This window comes from Aulonocara stuartgranti (assembly GCF_965226115.1).
Source record: "Aulonocara stuartgranti genome assembly, chromosome: 18".
Lineage (NCBI taxonomy): Eukaryota > Metazoa > Chordata > Actinopteri > Cichliformes > Cichlidae > Aulonocara > Aulonocara stuartgranti.
The window spans coordinates 5606740-5627990 of NC_138954.1; the positions used below are offsets into that span (position 1 = coordinate 5606740).

The 21251-nt window shown below is 40.9% G+C and overlaps 2 protein-coding genes across 3 annotated transcripts in view; one reads left to right on the top strand and one right to left on the bottom strand.

Annotated features, from left to right (window-relative positions):
• Nucleotides 1-1777: 1777 nt before the first annotated feature.
• On the bottom strand, nucleotides 1778-3085 carry LOC309694704 (tripartite motif-containing protein 16-like; the record flags this gene model as incomplete). Its single annotated transcript, XM_082514914.1, has 1 exon — nucleotides 1778-3085. One exon carries the CDS (start codon nucleotides 3083-3085, stop codon nucleotides 1778-1780), a length of 1308 nt encoding a protein of 435 aa, XP_082371040.1.
• Nucleotides 3086-12747: 9662 nt separating this feature from the next.
• Nucleotides 12748-21251, top strand: part of LOC309694497 (double-stranded RNA-specific editase B2-like) — a 36532-nt gene continuing 28028 nt past the window's right edge. For both annotated transcript variants that reach the window (XM_082514630.1, XM_082514631.1), the window contains exon 1: nucleotides 12748-12946. In XM_082514630.1, coding sequence (XP_082370756.1) covers nucleotides 12856-12946 — 91 coding nt within the window. In that variant the 5' untranslated portion in view covers nucleotides 12748-12855. The remainder of the gene's footprint in view (nucleotides 12947-21251) is intronic.

Sequence of the window (21251 nt, forward strand, 5' to 3'; positions counted from 1 at the left end):
TTATTTAAGTTCAGTAGCATGACGAAACATTTAAAACAAAAACTATAACAACTTAAAAAAATACAATAAAGTAAAATCTTTACTTTTTTTTAATTAAATTTGCCAAAATATGAACCAAAATGAGGAATTTGTACATGTGTTTATTGAGCGTGTGATGTCTACATCTCTCAAACAGTCTAGTGTAGTTTGAAAATTAAACATTCTCAAAATAGAAACTCATAGGAACAAATAGCCAAAAAATTTATCTCTGGAGACTAACTGAATTGAAATCCAGCTAAAATAAAACAAAATATTAACAACTAATGAAAAACAAACTTTAAAAAAAAAAACAGACACCATTTAAAAGTTTACAAAGGGTGTCCATATACTTTTGGGATATGCAGGTAAGAGACCTGAGCTTGAGAAAAGAGCACAAGAACGCAGCGACCTCTGGTGGTTAATATGAAAACGACAAATACAGAAACCTGCATTTAAATTAATCACATTTTTCACATTATTAATATTTAACACATTTAAAATTATTTTAAGTAAGTAAGAAAAATGTATTTATATAGCACATCTCACGTAAATATAACAAAGTGCTTCACAAAAAAGCAAGAAAAAAACAACATATCATATTAATCTGAAGCAATAGACACAACATAACATCATTTATTGTTTGGAAATACTAACAACTGTCACTCAAAGTTCTAAAGCCTCACAATGGCTGCCCCATTAATTCGTTGTACAATACATACTTTTTATGATTAAAAAAATCAACATAACGAAGAGCATGAATTGTTCCTAAGAAAAAGGAAAAGTAGTTTTGTTGTGAACTGAGTAAACTTAATTTTCCAAAATATGAACAACTATAAAATGTGCCCGTCTGTGGTAAGAAGCTCGTTCATCTGATAAACAGTTTTGTTGGTCGCTATCGTGCAGGTGTATTGTGTAGCTGCTGCATGTTATGTGTGCTAGGTTTTCATGCTTTGTGGTCATCTCTGTGCAGCTAACCAGTGGATTAACTTTAGTTGTGTCTAGCTGATTTCCCACTACCAGAGGATCTGAACCAAGGAGCCATTACTTTGCAGTTTTGAGGTGGAATCACTTTGCACGTACTGGGTACAAAGTCGCCATCAAACCTCTTCTAGTAGGTACAAGGAACCACAACCAACCACCACCCATCACTGGTCTCACTAATGCCAAGCCGGCATGTCGGCAGAACCAAGAGGAGCATCAACAGTACAGCATTAATGATAAAAACCAGCGCAGAGCTAGGAAGGGAGATGCACCCAGGGCTGTTCAAGGACAGTGGTAGACCACAGAAAATCCTGGAGGGTGAAAATCAGACCTACATCCAGCTGCAGAGCCACACTAACAACAGCAGCAAGCCCCACCGTGAACGTAAACACCAGCAGACCAACAGACACGCCTCCAGCAGGGCAGACACAGACGGAGGCAGCAGTGGCACCAGCAGTAGCAGTAAATATGTAGTCACAAAGGGTTCAGAGTGGGTTTGAAACACAGACAGTAAAATTATTTAGCTCAGTTCAGTTCAGAAAGTATTAGAAATAGTATCCTGAATACCTTTTGTTCTAAGATTTGGTGCCAGGTTTTTATTTACCTTGATTAAGCAGAGACTTTAATGCCCCAATTGAAAGTTCCTTACTTAAACCATCTTAAAGCAGCTTCATTCAAACTGAGCAACCCTTTATGTTACACAATTAAAGTTTTCTTTTTCATTGCCATCCACAGTTAAAGATTTGAATAATTTTGTTCATGCTTAATTCTGCTTAATTTATTTGTTGTTACTGTGACCTCTAGCAGTACATCTGTCCGGATGATTAGGATAACATTGTATTACCGTCATGAACGTCGCTTTTCTGTTTTTTTCTGATAGTAACACATATTTGTTTGCTGTGTTTGGATCCAATGTGATTTCACATGAATATTTTAAGAATTCATCTCTGGTCTTTGGCTCAGATTCTGGTAGTGAACCATCCACATTAGTGATTTTCATTAAGACGTTTGTCCATTTCTCTCTTAAAATTGATTGTAGTATATCTCTGGTCTCTGATAGTGCCCTTTGCTCTCTGTCAAAATGCTGCAGACAAAAGGAGTGGATTGTAATAAAGCATATAGACTCACTGAGTGCTGACAGTGAGGGGTAGTTGTGTAGAAACTGGATGTGATCCTCTTTGTGTGAGAGCTGCTTGAATAGCTGCTTCAGCTCAGCATCTTTCCTCTTCAGCTCAGTGATCTCCTGCTCCAGCTTCTCCTGAAGCTCTTTGACTCGACTCACTTCAGTTTCCTGCTGGGATCTGATCTGCTGCTTCACATCAGAGCTTCTTTTCTGGATGAGATGGATCAGCTCAGTGAAGATCTTCTCACTGTGCTCCACTGTTTGATCAGCAGACTGATTGATGGCCTCCACCTCCTGTTGAAGCAGCTTCACATCTTTCTCTCTGTCCTGGATTCTCTGCTGGATGTTTTGTCGACTCACCTCCAGCTCTCTCTGCCTCTCAGTCCTTTCTGCTGCAGCTGAGACTGTGTCGTGGCCTTTATGTTCATCCACAGAGCAGAGATAACAGATACTCTGCTGATCAGTACGGCAGAACATCTTCATCACCTCATCATGACGAGAGCAGATGTTCTCCTGGAGCTTCTTGGAGGGCTCCACCAGCTTGTGTTTCTTGAATGTAGGTGAATCATAATGAGGCTGAAGGTGTTTCTCACAGTAAGATGCCAGACAGACTAAACAGGACTTGAAGGCTTTCATTTTTCTTCCAGTGCAGACATCACAGGCCACATCTTCAGGTCCAGCATAGCAGTGATCAGCAGGAGCAGCTTGGAGTCCAGTCTTCTTCAGCTCCTCCACTAAATCTGCTAACATGGTGTTTTTCACCAGGACAGGCCTCGCTGTGAAAGTCTGTCTGCACTGAGGGCAGCTGTAGATTTTCTTCACATCCTCCATGTCCCAGTGACTCTTAATACACTTCATGCAGTAGCTGTGTCCACAGGAAATAGTCCCCGGATCCTTCAGTAGATCCAAACAGATCGAACAAGAGAAGGCGTCCTGATCCAGATCAACTCTTTTTATCGCCATTTCTCTTCAAAGTCCCAGGGTACTTAAGTTTGCTTCAGTTTCCTTCAGCAGAGTTTGAACTGTAAGCCAAAAGCTCGCCATGCTTGTTTGTTAAAGAGCCTGCAGTAAATGACGTTTATCAACTCTGACACTCAGCCGCTTGCACCCATCTAAAACCTGGCAGGTCTGTGAAGCGGCGGGACACTTAAAATATCTGGACAGACTGAAATGTGCCAGTTCGCTTGTTTTGTTTTGTTTTTTAATCAAAGTCTCAGCAGCACTTCTACCGACCTCAACCAATCAAATATTTGGTTTCATTAGATTTGCACTCCTTGAGTCCTTTTTCAGTACGCACATTCTTCATCATTTCTCTGCAGAGTGCATCAGTTCTGTTGTCTGAGTAAGTGTAGTCAAGGCAGCAGATTCAGACACACATACAATCTACTGTATAGATTTATCACAGTAAATATATCAACAAAGGATCCAAAGTGATATCCTGCTCTTGCATCCAGGTGGCCAAAAGAAAACGAAAATTGTCACAAGCTGTGAAGAAAGTATTGGTTAGTCCAGAGGACCCGTCATCAGTAAACTGGTATTGGCTGGGATGTTTCATGTAAAAACCAACTGTTCATCATCTGAAACCTTTACAGACATATATGTATTTGTATATTTGTATAGCGCTTTACTAGTCCCTAAGGACCCCAAAGCGCTTTACACATCCAGTCATCCATCCATTCACGCACACATTTACACACTGGTGATGGCGAGCTACATTTTACCATGTCGGATCATTTTTCACAAACAGCTGCTTAAAAGCAGGATGAACACCAAGACTTGTGCGCAGTGGAGTAAATCAGTAAATCATTTAAGCTGCTTTCCAGAAGAAGAAGCTTTATTTATTTGTGGGTACAAAGTCACAGTGAACTGAACAAACTATACGTGCTGTTTCCTTTGTCGGTGTGATTGGATGAAATGTGTCACTTAAAGAAGAGTGACTTTCAGTTTTGTTTTTTGTAATTAAGATCCTTCTGATCAGATCCGTGTTACGCACCAGCTGCTCACTGCAAGATATCTTATCAAAAAGTCTGTGAGGAGCGATAGGGGAGAAATTAATTTCAGTGAGAGCTGCAGCGCCGAACACTCAGACTGTTGAGTCACTCTTCTTTCTTTGAGTGTGTTGACATTTTAAAAGTATCTTTGTGTAGCAAATGCTTGACACTTTACTGTCTGGTGAGGCTCACACTGGATTTCTGAAATTCAAAGTTCCTCCACAGATGTAGGAGTTAGAAATGTGCATACAAATTCAAATTCAAATTCAAATTTTATTTGTCACGTACACAGTCATACACAGTACGATATGTAGTGAAATGCTTGGACAACTGCTCGTGACCTAAAGAAAACAAAAAAGGAAAAGGCTATGAATAAGATAGGAAATAAATATGAAAAATTAAAAAGGGTAAATTTAACTAGGAAGGATGGCACACATCAGATGAATTCCAATGACGTTGTAGGGGCGTAGCGTGGCGTCATGGTAACAATCCGCTACAATTTGTCTCACATGTCGACTCAAAGATTTATTGGCCAGATTTTGACAAACAGCTTTATAAAGCTAACGCAGTTTCCTCTTGCTGCCACTTGGTGCCGCCTGTGCTCTTTGTTTCCCTAAAGCAGCTAACTCATCATGAGGCATGATGGTTTTTGAAAATAGAGCATCACACAGGTGATACTTGTGTGTCAAATATGATGCACTTGGCTTTACAAGGTTTATTATGTCACGTGAGACTGATAGCTGTATGTTCTGTTAGTCTGTAATGATGTTGATGTTGTGAGTTTTATACTTGTGTATATTCCCATATTTTTACTGCAACCCTTTTTACAGACCAGACACTGCAGCTGACAACGAGGCTTTAAAGATCCTCTCTTTAAGAAGCTTCGGTGACCCAGCTGTGGCTTTCTATCAGTAAATATATGAGCACCAGGAAAAATAAATAAGCTCACTTTAAAGCGTTGACCTTTATCCATGGCTTTTCATATGAGTAGAGTCAGTTTCAGCTGTATAAACAGCAGCATGACGACTGCAGCCAATTAACCTGTTTAGCACTGCAAACATATACACTGAACCCGGGAACTCAGGCGTGTTTGGAATCACATTAGAATCTGCTAAAGCCATCTGGATCCTGGATTTGAACCCAGGCTCTTTTGTTAATAGTCTTCATATCCTCCCCCGAGCTTGCAAAGGTTCCTCTGGTAATTATCATTGCTGTTGTTTTTTTCTCACAATATGAAAAAACTAAGTTACTCTGTGAAAAAAATCCTTCAGTTTGGTTCTCAAAGGGCAAAAAGACCATCTGGTTTCAGAAATAAGCCAACAAAAGCTACTTTTTCCCATAAAAATAAAACAAAAACTTTATTGTGACTGAGGTTACAATGACTGGAACTATGCGTGGGATGAGTTACCTTTATGTATTATTTGTTTAATCTTAGGAGCAGATAATAACATGTGCATAATGTTAGAGTGAGCTCAGCTCATGTAGCTTAAAAGGTGCAAAACATTCAGTATGTCAGAGTACTAAAGTTTAACGATTTGTTAAAACTACATTTCTAAAACCAGCAAAAACTACAGAGAAACTGTTTTGTGCAGCAGCCACTTTCAGATTTTGTTTGAGTTTTATGAAGTGAACTTCAAACCTTAATGTTGGTCCTTTTATAAGATAGTTTTTTATGTTCCCTTCAACAAATTTCAATAATAACTGCATGAGAAGAGTTTGTTCATGTTTAAGTTTGTGCCAGTGTTGATTGTGTCTGTAAGTAACTAATGAACATGTGCTGATCATCTGCAGTCTTCTGCTGAGTCCTGGGATTCCTCCTGATCGATCAATTCATTACACCTGCACTCCCCAACAGCAGCAGCTTCTCCTGGCAGTATCAGCACTACAGCAACTTCAGTCTGACCACCAGAATAAACCTGATCCAGGAATGCCCCCAGACCAGGACGAGCAGCTCCCAAAGGATCCGCTGCCAAAGTCCTCAGACCAAAAGGTGGTTTGAATGTTGGGGGTGACTGCTGTAAAGTTGAAGCATGAGTGAAGAGGACCAAACACGAAAAGCCAGTTTGAAATAAAAACAATTAAAGCATTTTGGTCACAGTCCTACTTCATACACGCAGACTAGATAAAATAATCAGCTGCAAACCTAAAAATAAACTTCAGTTAAACAAACAACCACGTACCTGATTAACATACAGTTATCCGATGCTGCTGTAGCGCTGAAGCTGTACAGTAGGCCGTTAGGGAGATGTGATATGATCTCCCAGTCTGTCAGCAAGGAAACCACCAGTAAATATTTAATCAGCAATTTAGTTTGCCTTTTAAATATTCATGAAATCTAATCAACTTAATCACGGTGTGATCGTTATTTCACAGCGTAATGAAACTCCCCGCCAGTTCACTCAAGTGTGTCCAGGGTGGCTGACTTCACGCCGTCGCTCTCTAAAACAATAAGACTGACACACACACACACACACACACACACACACACACACACACACACACACACACACACACACACACACACACACACACCTAAAGATGCAGGCACACATGCATCACATAAAAACAATGTAGCTGACTAGGAAAGGAGAAGGGAAACCAATAATTAAAAAGATTTGCGTGAAAGGAAGCAAAAAAAGGAAAGAAGGAAGGATAGAAGTAAGAAAAGAACAAAGGAAGGCTAAAAGAAGGAAGGATATAAAAACAATGAAAGAAGGAAGAAGACAGAACGTAGGATAAATATAGAGAAGAAAAAATGAAGGACAAAGGCAGAATGATAGATAATTGTAGTTGAGAAAAAAAGGAACAAATAAAGGACAGAAGGAAGGAACAAAGGAAGCTGCATTGTTTTTCAGCTTTGCTGTTATTCTGCCCCCTGGTGGCTAAAAAGCCACATAAAGCAGCTTTAAAGATTATTGGACAGTTTTTGTACAAAAAAGGAAACAAGATGATCAATATGAAAGATATATTCAACTTCACACTAAACAGACTCATAAATTATTGACACCATCAGCCATAACTCTGACTTTACAGGAGCTGTTTCCCATTTTTAGAAATACATTTATTCCCTTTCTTGCCAGGAGTTAGTCAATAAGACTCTTGGGGGGCCGAGCTAGCTGTCCTCCCGCAGAGCTTCCAGTCTTTATGCAAAACTAAATGTGCAGCTGGGAGTTTTGCATACTGATGTGAGCGGGCTATGAGGCTGCTATTTTATTATCTGAGTATTTTCTTTTTTATGTTACAGCTTCTTCAGATGTTTGGTTTGGGCTTTAAGTGGTTTCCAGAAGTTCTCCCCTGAAGGCGAGATGACACCAGAGGCATCAGATGGATTGGAGTACCCTTGGAGCATTAATTTTTACAAAACTTTTCAAGAGTTTATTTTATTCATCTCAAACTGATTAACTTTTCTGCAGTTTTGAGATGAAGTTGAGCACGTACCAGCAGATTTGATCCCATGTTGGTGAGGGAGAGCAGGAAGTAACATTATGAAGTGTATACACACATGCGCCTCAGAGGAGATCCTGCAGCTTTCTGCTGTGTGCAACAAAATATTATAATATGGCAAGAAATGATAACGTGTACAGCTTCTCCTCCTGCCGTTTCCCGACATCCAATCTGATAAGATGAGATAAAGTGGATGTGAGACTTTAGCATCACGCAGACACAACAGAGAGGCTATTACTGCGTCTGATGAAAAGCAGATAGATTGCACTGTATTCCAGCCTGTGGCTAAGATCCCACAGGGCAGGCAGAATGAGGTGCTCTCCAAAATGAGCTCGACATCGCCGCAAATAGGACACAGCAGCTTCCCCGTGTTCTCCTCGGGCCAAGCATTACTCTGTACATTAGATTCATCTCACCGTTCCTCTGTGGAGAGCTGCAGCAGCATGTACGGGATAAACGGAGGTGTATTGTTGTGTCACCTGGAAACATCCCGTGTTATAGAATTAGCATATTTATGCTTCACAGTCCTCAGTTTCTTTGTCTGGCTTTAACCTGGATTTAATTCTCCACAGTTTTAAACGTGCTGTTTAATTCAGTTTAAAGCTTCTTAACGTGGGATTCTTCAGTGACTGTGGTCATTGTTGGATTCTCGTTGCTTCGCATTAATTACTGTTTTATTGATACGCATGCAAACACACACACACACACACACACACACACACACACACACAGTGTAAATGACTAGAAAGGGAGAGGGAATGGGGTTGAAGAAAGGAAGGAAGGAATAATTTTAAAAAGGCAGGAAGGAAGGACAAATGGAAGGAAAACTGATAGAAAGAAAAGAATAGAAAAGCAAGAATAGAAGAAATTATGGACAGAAGTAAGTATGGTAAGAAAGGAACCAACAAAAGAAGGAATGGTACAGAGAAAGGAAGAAGGAAGGAAAATAGAAATAAAACATGAAAAGAATGACGGATGGATAGAAGTCAGGAAAAGAAGAAAGTCAGAAATAAAGGAACCTGAAGGGTATAGAGACGGATTAAGGGGAAAGAAAAGGAAGAAGCAAGACTAAAAAGGAAGGAAGGAAAGAAGAAATTTTATAGAGAAGGAAAAGGAGGAAAGTTAGGAAGACCATAGGGAATGAATGAAGGAAAGGGAAGAAACAAGACAAAAAGGAAGAAAGGAAGAACAATAGAAGGAGAGGTAGAGAAACAAGAAAACAAAGGAAGGCAGAAAGGAAGGATTGAATATGTATTTTATTAAATGTGTAGGAAGCACTCGTGCTGCTCATCACTATGAAACACAACAAGCAACATTAATGAAGGATAGACTGTATCTAAACAATGGACTTAGCTTCAGGTAATGTAACAAATTACTTTCTATCACTAAAGTTTTTAAATGTTTTTAAACGTTTTTAAACTCTAATGAGTAACATGTAGTTACTGCTGACTGACTCCCTCGGTCTCTCCTTTTTCCTTGTTCTAGAGTCCATTGTTGTTTCCTCCAATTAGAGTCCTAGATGCTGAATTATTATTATTATTATTATTCTCTCTCTTTTTTTTCTTTTAGACAAACCTGCTGCATTCTGCGCTTGAGGCCTTGTTACAGTTTTCATCTTGTTTTCCACCCACCTGCCTTTTCCCTGTCTGAATACCAGGTCTCTTTAGATGAAGCGTGACAACCACTTTGCGTAACGTCAGCCTCGTGGGATCATTAGTGTGAAAATAAACTTTGTTATTTTGTTTTTTTGAGGGGGGTTTCTCTTTATTTCCAGCTCCCGTGTCAGAATGCAGAATTTATAGTCTGCATAAAGACTGGAAGCACTGACAGCTAGGCTGGTCCCCAAAGAGCGTTATATATTATCTCTTGCTAAGAAAGAGAAAATAGCGATGAAAAATGATGAATTGATGAGGCTCAAGAAGATCTCACAACCATAAATTTGAATAAATCTTACATATTGATCGCCTGATTGTCTTTGGATGTGCAAATCTGGCTGATTTAACCTCTTTAAAACTGTCATGGGTGACACAGAGCATCATTAGCATCCTTTAAAGCAGAAACTTTAAAGAAATGTTATTACAGCTTTCCAGTGCATATGGGATTCACGTCACCCAAACACAAAAGATCCCAGAATGAAGTTATAACTGCAGCTTTACCAGTTCCATGTCTGTCAGATGCTGCGGGCGTCACAGAGTACAAAGCATTTAAAGTCATGTTCTGGGGCAAAGTCAGTAAAATTTTCCTTTGAAAACATTCACATTTGACTGTTGACTTTATATCAGCAATGTTTTCATGTGACCACTTAAAATAAGTTGAGATTCAGTAATACTTCAAAGTAAATGCCTAAATATGGTCCCAGAGGCATTTCATGGCGTTTCTGATCCGCTGACAGTTTAAAGATGGACTGTGATTGACACTGACATCATCCATTTATTTTAACTCTGTGTTTTGAAGCCTCGGCTTTGGAGTTTGTTGCTTCAAGCCAGAAGTTACCATATTTGGATGAGAAGGTACAAATGTATCCTTTAACAATGCCCATTTTGGTTCGTAAGCTGTATTTTTATATGTGCTTTAAAGTCCTGAGTTTCCTTCCTGGTTAAGGGATTCCCAGGATCGTGCTTAAAGAAGCTGGATCCTGGGAGCTACAGGGAAATTTTAAGCAGACATATCAGTTTGAAAATACAGCATTCATATAGTACATAAATGTATTTGATTGTGAGTCATGTCACGCCAACTTTTCTACATACAAATGAGAGAAACCCTTCACCTCCTCTCCTGCTGAGCCACACTGATGGAAGAAACTGTACACAGTCGTATAAAAACACAGCAGTGGAGCTTCGGGAGTCAGCAAGGTGAACGCTACAGAAAATGTGAATCCCAGAAGCTCGACACGTGGCGATAAACAAAGAGGAAGAACACCTCGTTATAGAGGAGGGCTGAAATGATGAAGTGTGATAGCAGCAAGAGCTAAGTGAAGGTGAGGAGCAAAGCAGAGGGGATGAGTAGATGCAGATGTAACACAGTCAGATTATCAGTTTGAGGAAGTGATTGACGGGGATTATACAACCATTGTTAATTGAAAGTAAGGTTGAAAGGACAGGAAATGAGAGGGGATTATGCAAATGAGACATTATGATGCAAAAGAAAGCTTCAAATGTCTTTTTAGATTCATCATTATGAATAGAAATGTATTTTTGAGCATATGTTAGTATTACGGGGGGTTTGCAGTGGTTCCCAGTCGCTTCCACTTTGTTATAATGCTGATAACAGCTGATTGTGGAACATTTAGAAGTGAGGAAATTTCATGGCTGGACTTGTTGCACCGTCCTATCACGGTAGCACGCTGTAATCCTCTGAGCTCCTGAGAGCAACCCGTTCTTTCACAAATGTTAGTAGCAGCAGTCTGCATGTCCGGGTGCTTGATTTTATACACCTGAATTTGATGATTTGGACGGGAGTGTGAATACCTTTGGCAGCTTAACGTATTTGATATATCACCGATTTTCACACAGGACGCCTTCCTGCTTAGTGCCACCTCCCGGTCTTGAACCAGAGATTGTTTCACATGTTTGAACGTGAACGTTTTAACACTTGATCCTTTTGCATTTGGGTTTAAAGTGCTCCTCTGAACCTGCTCATAAGAAATACTGACGGTGCTTTGAATTCAGCGTTGGCAGGTCTCCTCTGTCATCTTTTAGACAGCACAGCATTGTAAATACACCTTGTCTCTTTGCCTTTTTTTCCCTTTAATTAGGATACAGTTTATGCATACATGAAAATCTTTCATCCTCTGCCTCTTTCTCACTTCCATAGGGTTGGTTTTGAAGCCTGCAGACCTCAAGCAGGAGACACAAAGCAGATAAAAGTGTAGCACGACGAGAAGCTCAGTTTGTCTCCTGCTGTTTCTGAAACAACACAGCGGGAGCAGCTCGCTAACCTACATTTCAAGCTTCAATGTTTAATATGTGCGTGTGTGTATTAAGTGTTATATTGTTGCATGCATGCAGTATGCATAACTGTCACATGTGCAGCACAGTCCATATTTATGTGTGGCCACTGCAGAGTTCTGTGCATTGGTCGGTCTGTTTTAGGCATTTCACTTGTGCTCTAGTATTTTATAGTATGTGCTTATTATTAATTTATCATTTTCTATTAATTCTATGATTTCTGGACGTTTTTGAGTAAATGTGGAAAACTATATTACAAATCTGAGACTGATAGTTTATTTAAAGCCAGAGATTTAACATGTTTTAGCGCTGTAACCATGGGACTAGCTCAGAAACTTATAGGGTTTTATGACTTCCTTTCCACCTACATGTAGAAGTGGTTTCATGCAATCCCCCCTAAAAAAAACCCCAATTTGTATCTAAAAGCTGGCACAGTATCAGACCTGGGTCCAGAGCTGGACCACTGACATCAGTGACCGTGGGAGGAGCTACTCCAAGAAATTCACCAGCAATCTGCAGATTTTCATCACTCTTAAATTACTTAAACAAACTGTTTTCACACTCCAGAAAATTTCAGGGGAGTCACGTCTGCATATTTTCAAAAATTGTCCTTTTCTCATGTGAAGCACACAGCAGGAGGGAGTCTGCTTCAGCATTCGTGTAGGAGCTGTCTGGATAGACCATGTGGGACGCGTAAACTCAAAAGCAGCACATTGTTTGGACTAGATGCTTCTCTCACATTGGCTCAGTCTGACATCACACAGGTTAGAGACGGGCTGATGTCCAGTGTGACCACATTCTCACGTGCACCTCAGTCAGAGGATATGTGGAACAGTTCAGTGCAGCGGAGCAGCTCACGTGATGTTCAGTCCTCAAACAGCTGGTTTCTCTGCTCTCTTTCCACAGTCCAACGACATGCATGATAGGTTAGTTGGTGAAAATGATAACTTTGAATCCTCTGACCACATGCTTCAAATGTTCTTCATCTTTCTCAGAAACACTCATATTCCTCTGTTTTCTCCCCTAACATCAATATTCTGATGCTTATGTTTGGTTGTAGCGTTCAGACACTAGTTCAGCGCCTCTGTATGATTTACAAAATGTGCCACTGACCACCAGCTGATGCCACCAAACTCAGTGATGCTGAATCACAGCCCTTTCTCTCCTCGTGATGTCACAACCTCAGCAGTCGCCCGCCTCCTAAAGCCGGCAGCGGGAGAGAGAAGTCAGTCACTGTGCAGGGCTTCCCGCTGCAGAGCTGCACTCTGATTCATTTGTTTCAGACCAGCAGAAGAGAAGAAGCAGCAGAAGGACAAACTAGTATAATAACAGAGGAAAAAACATCTCCTGAATGGCACCGGGGACCTGCAGCAGAAACATGGAGCGGTCAGACCTGAAAGGAAAGTCTAAGAGGAAGAGGAGGAGGAGGTGCAAAGGCAAAGGTGAGTCGAGCAGCTGTGATTGTTGAACTTTATGTGGGAAACAGATGATGATGCTGACAGTTATTTGTGGCAGTATTCAGTGAGCTTGGGTCTTTTTTACTCCACTGATGAAATTCTTACACAGGCTTTGTTTTGCTTTGCCGTTAGAGTTACTGCATTACATTACATCACTTACAGCGAGTGCATTTAGGAAGAGATGTTTTACAATTTACCACAGTCCACCTGCTGTATTTGTGAGTTCAAGAAGAGCATTTACAGGAAAAATAACGCTTATTGCTTTAGTCTCTGCGTTTGGTGATGATTTCAAGTGTTTGGTTTTCTGCTAACTTGAGCTTTGATTTGGTTTTGTCCTTCGCTGCTTCTCTGTCTTTATGTGGGGATTTTCCTGCTGTCTCTGAGTTTTGAATCCTTGTTTGGGTCTTTCTTTGTTTTTGGATCTTGTTTGTGGGTCCTGGCTTGGTTTTGTTATTTTGGGGGTTAGACTGAATTTTAGCTGCAAGCATAGTTTCAGAAATAGTCAGTTGTTACCACTGACAGACCTTTTGGGCTGTTATGAGACTTTTTTAGATATGCTAAATCCCACATGAAGGTGTAAATAAAAACGAATTTAAAACTTCTGGACACCTGGATATTAAGAGCATGTTACAGGGATAGAGCTTTCTCGTTGAGGTTTAACCAACCAACAGATGGAAATTAAGTGGAAATCACTGGGAGTGTGGCCGAGTGGTCTAAGGCGCTGGATTAAGGCTCCAGTCTCTTTGGGGGCGTGGGTTCGAATCCCACCACTGCCAGGCTTTAGTGGCTCCACATGTTCTCCTCCCAAGCTGTGAATTGAGTTTTTAAACTGGTTATATACTCTGCAAATTCACATGAGAGGAGTGGGCTTGGCAGCGCCTAGCCAATCTAAAGAAAAAGTTTCTTCTGTCTACAGTAACTGCTCCCTGTGATGGAAATTGCTTCAGTTTGTCAGCACATCAAAGTGAAATGAATTACATTGAACAGGTTTTTGTTCTGTCTTCTAGTAGCTGTAGTTCCAACCGGGTAAAAGAGACTTAAATGCAGATTAGAATCACACATAAAAAAAAATTTTTTTTACCTGTTGCCAATCGACAACGGTACCGTTTGCCCTTCATTCACTGATTTTAGTAAATTATGGCTTAACAATCTATATGATACATACAGCATGCTGTAAGGAAAACAGTGATTTTAAACATAAACGCTGAGCGTACCCTGCTCCTGAAGGTTTAAGTTTGTATTCTTTCAGCTGCGGTGTGTGAATAAAGATTAAATATAAAAGTGATTTCATACCTGTTGATCTTGAATCTGTAAGAAATGACCTTCCTAGTACAGAAAACCCAGGATTGATCCTGAGGTTATCCGGATAAGATCCTGCTTCATAGTACAAACTTCTGCTGTGGCGACGCCTTAAGGTACACAGACTTTACAGGCTCTACATCAAGCGGGTCACTGACAACCTGTTATGAGGAATGGATTTTTGATATATCAATAAAAAAAAGGCTTCGACCCTTTGCTCTGCTAAATTTAATATAGCATATTGCAAAAGCATTGCTATATTATATTTGCATTTGCTTAGAACACAACGAACCCTAGCTCCGACCCTAAGTAGGCCATGGTGACCTGGTGGATGTGAATCAGTCTTATTTTGGGATTGGAAATTGAAGCACTGATGCAGACACTGGGATTGTTTCTCCCTCTGGAGCAGTTAAAAAGTCAGGGATCATCTCATCTTATTAACTGCAGTCAAACTCAAACTTCAGCTCCAAATGATGCTAAAAATGCTTTAGTCATCCCTTATGGTCCAGTTGGTTTCTGAGTGATTAAGTCAGGTTGTGCAAACTTCATTCATCTTTATAGCACTGGAAATCGCTCATTTTTAAGCCCATGAATAAAAACTTTACGTGTTTTTATCACCATAATAATCTGCTCGAAGTGCCAATGCTAACACATATATATAGCAACAAATGCAAATAGCCTGAGCTAAAGAGTATTTATAACTGGTTATTTGTTGGTTGATGTGTTGGATTCGATTTTATTAAGATCCGTGTGTCTGAATGACAGAACAGCGAGATGTCTGCGTGCAGGTTTAATGTTCCTGTCAGACTGATGACAAAAAGTCTTCCTGAGGTTTAGGAGCTGGTGTAAAAAGCCAAATTGGTGCAGTTGCTATTTAACCACATGACATCAGTCAGGACATTCACATATCTGCCCTGGTGATTGTTGTTTTCAGCTTTAATTATTGTCATCTTCAGTTGGTGGATGTCTGCAGAGAGTCTCAGGTGTATGCTCCCTCTCTGTCTCCGTGGTTCAGACTCTCCGGAGAACCCTTTCTGCTTGATTTGTTTGTTTGCTGTTTTTGCTCATTCATTTCTGGGCTCCTATCAGCGTTTATAGCTGTAACACAGGATGAGCCAAACCCAACTGCTGATCAAGCAACAAAAATGTGAACAATGCAAGCATGGCAGCGCGGTGCATCTCAGGCATGTTAATCAATTAAAGAAACCAAAGACGAGATCCTCTGCTGCCAAAAATGAAGATGTTACAAGAAGAAGGAGTTACAGGAATACAGCTGCTGCCACGGCCGACTGCGACACCATCACCTCCGTTCATCGCCAAAAAAATAAACACTTGTGAGGAAGGACAGAGGCGATTGTGACTCAAAAGTGTCAATGAAGTTTTCAGTTTGCTCCTTTTTCCACTTTCTGTGTCTAAGAAGTCCCAACGTGCAGCCAAAAATGTTCACTTTCTGTTTACTCGTGTGAGTATAAATGTCTCATCAGGATATGAGCTCCGATAATCATAATTACAGTGGTCTGACCAACAGGTCAGCCTTTTAGGATTACACTGGCATTGTTCTGCACATGATAATCCTCGGTAAATGCTGCAGATTACTCCATGATGGCCACGGTATTAAATCCAGCAGTTATTCAAAGTGCGCAAAGCCTTTTCCACTTTCATTAATGACCCGTTGGCCATTTTTGTGCATCAAAGCGTGCCCTCTACGAAAAATAAATGCCTCCAGAAAATCATTAGTCCCCACAAATCCCACTATTTTCGGACCACAATGCACTCAGCTAATGCTTCCACAGTATCCAACAATGAGCTGTACTTTAATGCCAGCTGTCATTTTAGAAACAGAAGGTGGGATCTTTTTCTCAAATGGCAAACGTCTCCACTTACAATGGAGCTCTGTGAGCGCGCAGCAGGAGGGAGACTCGTGTCGTGCGACTGCTGTGCGCTCAGTAATTCAGCAGTGTTTGAGTTTCTCTGTTCTTCTGAGACTGTGAGCTTCTAGACAGCTGGATGTATAAGCAAACTGTCACTCAAACAAGTAAATGGGGAGGGGGAAAAGAGGAAGTAATCACATGGGATTACCAAGCCTTTTCTGTTTACAGTGTTACAGAAACATCAAATTTAATTTAAAAGGAAGTTGAATGTTTTTCTGAGATTTCCCGTTTTCCTTTAAGTCTCTTATAAAGTCTTTATGTGCATTAAAAGGTGAGAGAGTTCAGAAAACACTGCTGCTGAACTCTGCGGGAACATTTCCACATGACTGGCAGCAGCGGCTAGTTTGGCAGAGCCGATTCCTCCCTCACAGTTTGGTTCAAACATGAACAGCCATTACGCATCCACCCATATGTGAGGGTTCACGTCGTATTTTTCATCATCGGTTGGGTGAACACGAGGCTCCGCGCACACATTTGTCTACCTTCCAAATCATGGTGAGAGCACAGACCCGTTTCTAAAAGGTGCTGGTGACTGCATGGTGGACTGGATGTTATGTGGACTGTTGTTATGTTCTTAGTCATTAGTTTCAAATCTTACTGAATCCAACATCCATCTATCGATCCGTTATCATCAACTTATCCAAAGCAGCAGGCTAAGGAGGATATTCATGACGCCCTTCTCCCCAGCAGCGCTGAACAGTCCCTCGTGGCCCCCAAGGCCTGATCTCACCAGCAGGTTCTGGGCTTGCTCCAAAGTCTCCTCCCTATTGTTGTGTGCTCAAGAAACCTCTACTGGCTCCTTCCAGCATAATGGAGTAGTTCTTCTCTTAGCTCCCACCGGGCGTCCAAGGTCCTCAGCCTGTCAGCCTGCCTCAAAGACAGGGAAACTCATTTCAGGCACTTGAATTCACAGCTTTGCTCTTTCTGTCATTTTTTAAGATTGGATGAATGTTTGGAGCTCTCTCTTCACCACTTTAGCCGAGTATAATGCCTCCAATACTGCTGATGCACCAATCCACGGGTCCACCTCTCACTCCACCCTCCCATTAGTCATGAATAAGACACTTGAGTATCTTGCTTTGGGTTATTTCTCTTGCCCAACTCATAATGATGATGCTGGATATTTTGTTCCTTTTAAATATTTTTATTTAAATGACTGTTTTAGCCTAATGAGAGTTTTTTATGGTGTGGAGTGAAGGTGGTGGAGAAGATGACCCAATTAGACAAGAAGTGAAAGCCAGGGAGGGATACACAAGGAAAAACAATTCCAAAATAAAACAGGAAGATATGATAAACACAAGGAGAAGACAGAGGGAGGGAAAGGCTGGAGACACACAAAACATTAAAAATCAAAACAGGAATAAAAACTCAATAAATCCCAAAAAAATCCAGGACCATGAAATTTATAAACCGGTGGGTTTCATATCGATGACATCTGTTTTTATTACACAGATCAATAGTCACACATGACACTGAGTACTGCACCGTATTGTAGACCCCTAAATAAAGTCCTGAATCTGCAAATGAGCACAGCCCCGTGGAGCAGCACTCGCAGCTTATTCACCTTTTTCTGTCCCCATGATTAAGGCACTCAGCTGTCACCTATATTCCTCCACAGGGAGGAGGTTATTTTGAGATATTTTACAGCAGTTTCAGGAGATCAAGCGAGGCAAAGTAAAAGTCAGAGAAGAGAAATAATGGGAAGCACAATTATGTCAAAAGATGCGCAAAAAGCTCAGAAACAGAGAGACAACAAAACCAGCAGGGTAGTTTTCAGCTGCATCGGAGTTCACCTTGAAATAAAAACATCAGTGAGTTGATTAAAGAGGAAAAAAAATCAAGAACATGTCAAGAACTTTCTAGATACAAAGCCGCTTCATTTCAGCTCGTTTATTACAGCACGCTGTGAGGACCCTCTGAGCGCAGACTGCAATGAAATTACTTTGTTAATCTGGATTTGTATCTGTTTTTTGTCTGGATACAGATGAACTTTTTGGGGGCATTTCAGTAAAAATAAACTGCCATTTGGCTGTGAAAAAAAAATCCCCTTCTGTTGCCTTTTCAGTCAAATTAACAAACTGTCATTTGTTGGCTGCAAAGTCTCGTTGGAGAAATGATTTGATTGTCCTGCTTTTAGCGAGGATTATGATTCTCCGACATGCGACAAACAGCTGCTGTCTGCTACGGCTCTGTGTCATGACGTGGCGTGTGTTTGGCTATATTTGTATATTGGATGCGTTTTGGATAAGTGAGCTCCATCGTGCAGTCAAACTTAGTGGGGCATGTCAGTGCGCAATTTCACTGATGGATTCTTCAATCGCCACACTTCTCTGGGGCTTGGGCTTTGTGAAACCATTAGCAATATGGTTTGTGCGCCCATTTAACTTAATTGCAGGGATGCTCAGCGGGTAAAGTGTGGCTATAACTCTGCAAGCGTTAGGGGTCCCATCTTCTCTGCAGCTTGGAAGGACAGCTGAGTTTTGATCCCCAGTGGGGCTGAAGCAGTGACAGAATAAGATAGTCACTAATATTTTTATTGCAAAATCCAGAATTCTTATTTTTAAATTGCACTTTTAATAGTAAATTATAAAATAAAAATAGCAAATGTGATTAACTTCAGGCTGACAGTGCTGCAAAAAGTATTTGCCCCCTTCTGGATTTCTTACGTGTTTTTTTGTCACACCTGCGTGGTTCAAATGATCAGACAAATGTTCTTATTTGACAACAATAACCCGAGTAAATACAAAATGCAATGAGATGAGATGCAGCGAGAATTCCAGGGATTTAAGTAAAGGTTGTTGAGTTCTGGCAGGTAAGTGAAGATTAATCCTTTCCTTAGAGGAGCAAACCAGCCTGAGACAGCAGGTGAGTACTAAACACAAGAGGAGGTCTTCAGCCAACCGAACACGAGACTGCAAGGCAGAAAAAAGGCAACGTTAGGAAGCACACAAGCATGACTGAGCCCGATCACCACAACAATCTGGCAGAGAATGGCTGCTCAAGCAGGTGCTCAAGTACTGGCAGGTCATGAGCAAATCAGAAACATGTGTGTTGGCTGAAGAGCAGGAAACTGAGAGACCCTGACAGTTGGTGGAGTCCAAGAACAGAGGCTTGGACTCTAGACTGAGGCAAAGTGGAAGTCACAAAATGTTAAATTCTGTTCGAAAAACATGGATGCCACTGTTTCTAGAATTAAGAGGAGAGGGAGCATTTGGCTTGTTATCAGCTGGTATTGGAGGTCATTAGTACTTATGGAACTGGCAGCTTGCACATCTGGAAAGGCACCATCAGCGTTGAAAGGTATATGCAGGTTTTACATCAGAATATGCTTCCATCCAAACGACACGTGTTTTAGTCGAAGGCTTTGCATCAACAAAACGATGCTAAACCAGCTGAAAACATTTGGTGCAGCGTGAAACAAACAGAACAAACAGGACCCCTGAGCAGCTGGGTTCAATCGCATTCTGCCTTCATTTAGATTTTACACAGAGTCCCAACTTTGTTACAATTTGATTTGTATAGACACAGAAATGTAGGCTGAGACAACATGCCAGTTTGATAGAATTTAGGATCATATTTTAAGGGAACAAGAACAATAACATAGTTGCTACAAAAAGGTTGTGTATGTATTAAAGACGTGCTTCAGGGGAAGACAAAGATTTTAGATGCTTATAGAATAAAACTTTAGGCTCTCCTGTTATCTGTGCACAGTGATCAGAGACATCTACAAGGAATGGTGATGATATTTTCCAGAGATCTGATTGGTCAGTAGGCGGTGATTTCTTACCTGATCTTTAATCTAGAGCACAACAACACTGCTCCAGAGATTATATCTGCAGCATAAGTAACCATGGCGATGTAAGTATGACATAGCAAGAAGTAAACCGTCTCCATAACAGCGAACACCCAGGGTTAACCCCGAAATCACCTGGATAATCCTGCTTTGTAGTACAGACCTGTGGCTGAGTTAAAGCAGCCAGACTTACCCTGTGCAATGACCCCAGAGAGGACTCAAACACAGGACCAGGCAGTCAGAGGAAAAGCACTAAATCCTACTCTTTAATCCAGGCTAATGTCAAAAAGTCAAAAGGGCCAAAAATCTGACATAAACATCACAAGGAATGCGACTGGGACTAACAGGATGCAAAAAATACACAGAGAGAAAATGGAAACACGAGGAAAACGGTGGAAAACTTGACTGTAATGAGAATGAGACAGTCTGATGGGGAATAACGGGGAGCATCAGCTGATTGACAGCAGGTGAGGATGTCTAACTACAGTGCAAAACAAGCAGAGATTACAAATTAAGTCAGGACCCAAACCGGCCCCAGTTAAGACCAAATGTGGCCCAAAGATAAAGACGCCCTGCACACTTTAGCCAGATGGTTTATAAAAAAAAAGTCTAATCTACAGAAAAAAATGATATATTTCTTTCTTACACTGACAGCAACATTAGATTTAACCCACTCATTTCTCTGACTACACTTGGGCCTCGATAAACTAACAAAACAATTAAGCGATTCTCCAGCTGTGAGCCAACAAACACGGCTCACAGTGAGAGATAAGCACCGCCTAATCATTCAAACTGATGAAGTGACAGCGAGTCAGCAGGCGAGGGCATTAAAAGCTGAAGCGAGGCCCATTGGAAGCAGGCAACAGGCTGCCATAGATTACTGCTGCCACTGTTATTGTCTCTCGTTTTAGTTTCATTGCACATCACCGTATGTTTCAGGCAATAATTTCATCACTCGTTTCCAAATAATGATCATCAGCTTGTTGATTTGAAAGCAGACGTTTGTTCCCTGAGTGCGATGAGATGAGACGACGTACTGAACTAAACTCAGGCCGGAGAGAAGCTTTGCAGCCTGTTCTCGCTGTGTGGGGAAGAAAATGGTATCTGACATGGATCTGTGGTGAAATCGCAAACACTTAGCTGCAATGTTTTAATTAGACAAAATGGAAAAATGGGTTTGAAAGCCAGCACAATACATTTGGAAAAATGCAGTCAGCTTGCTGCTATTTATTAAACTTTAGATAAAGATTTTAAACTGTCTTTGTGC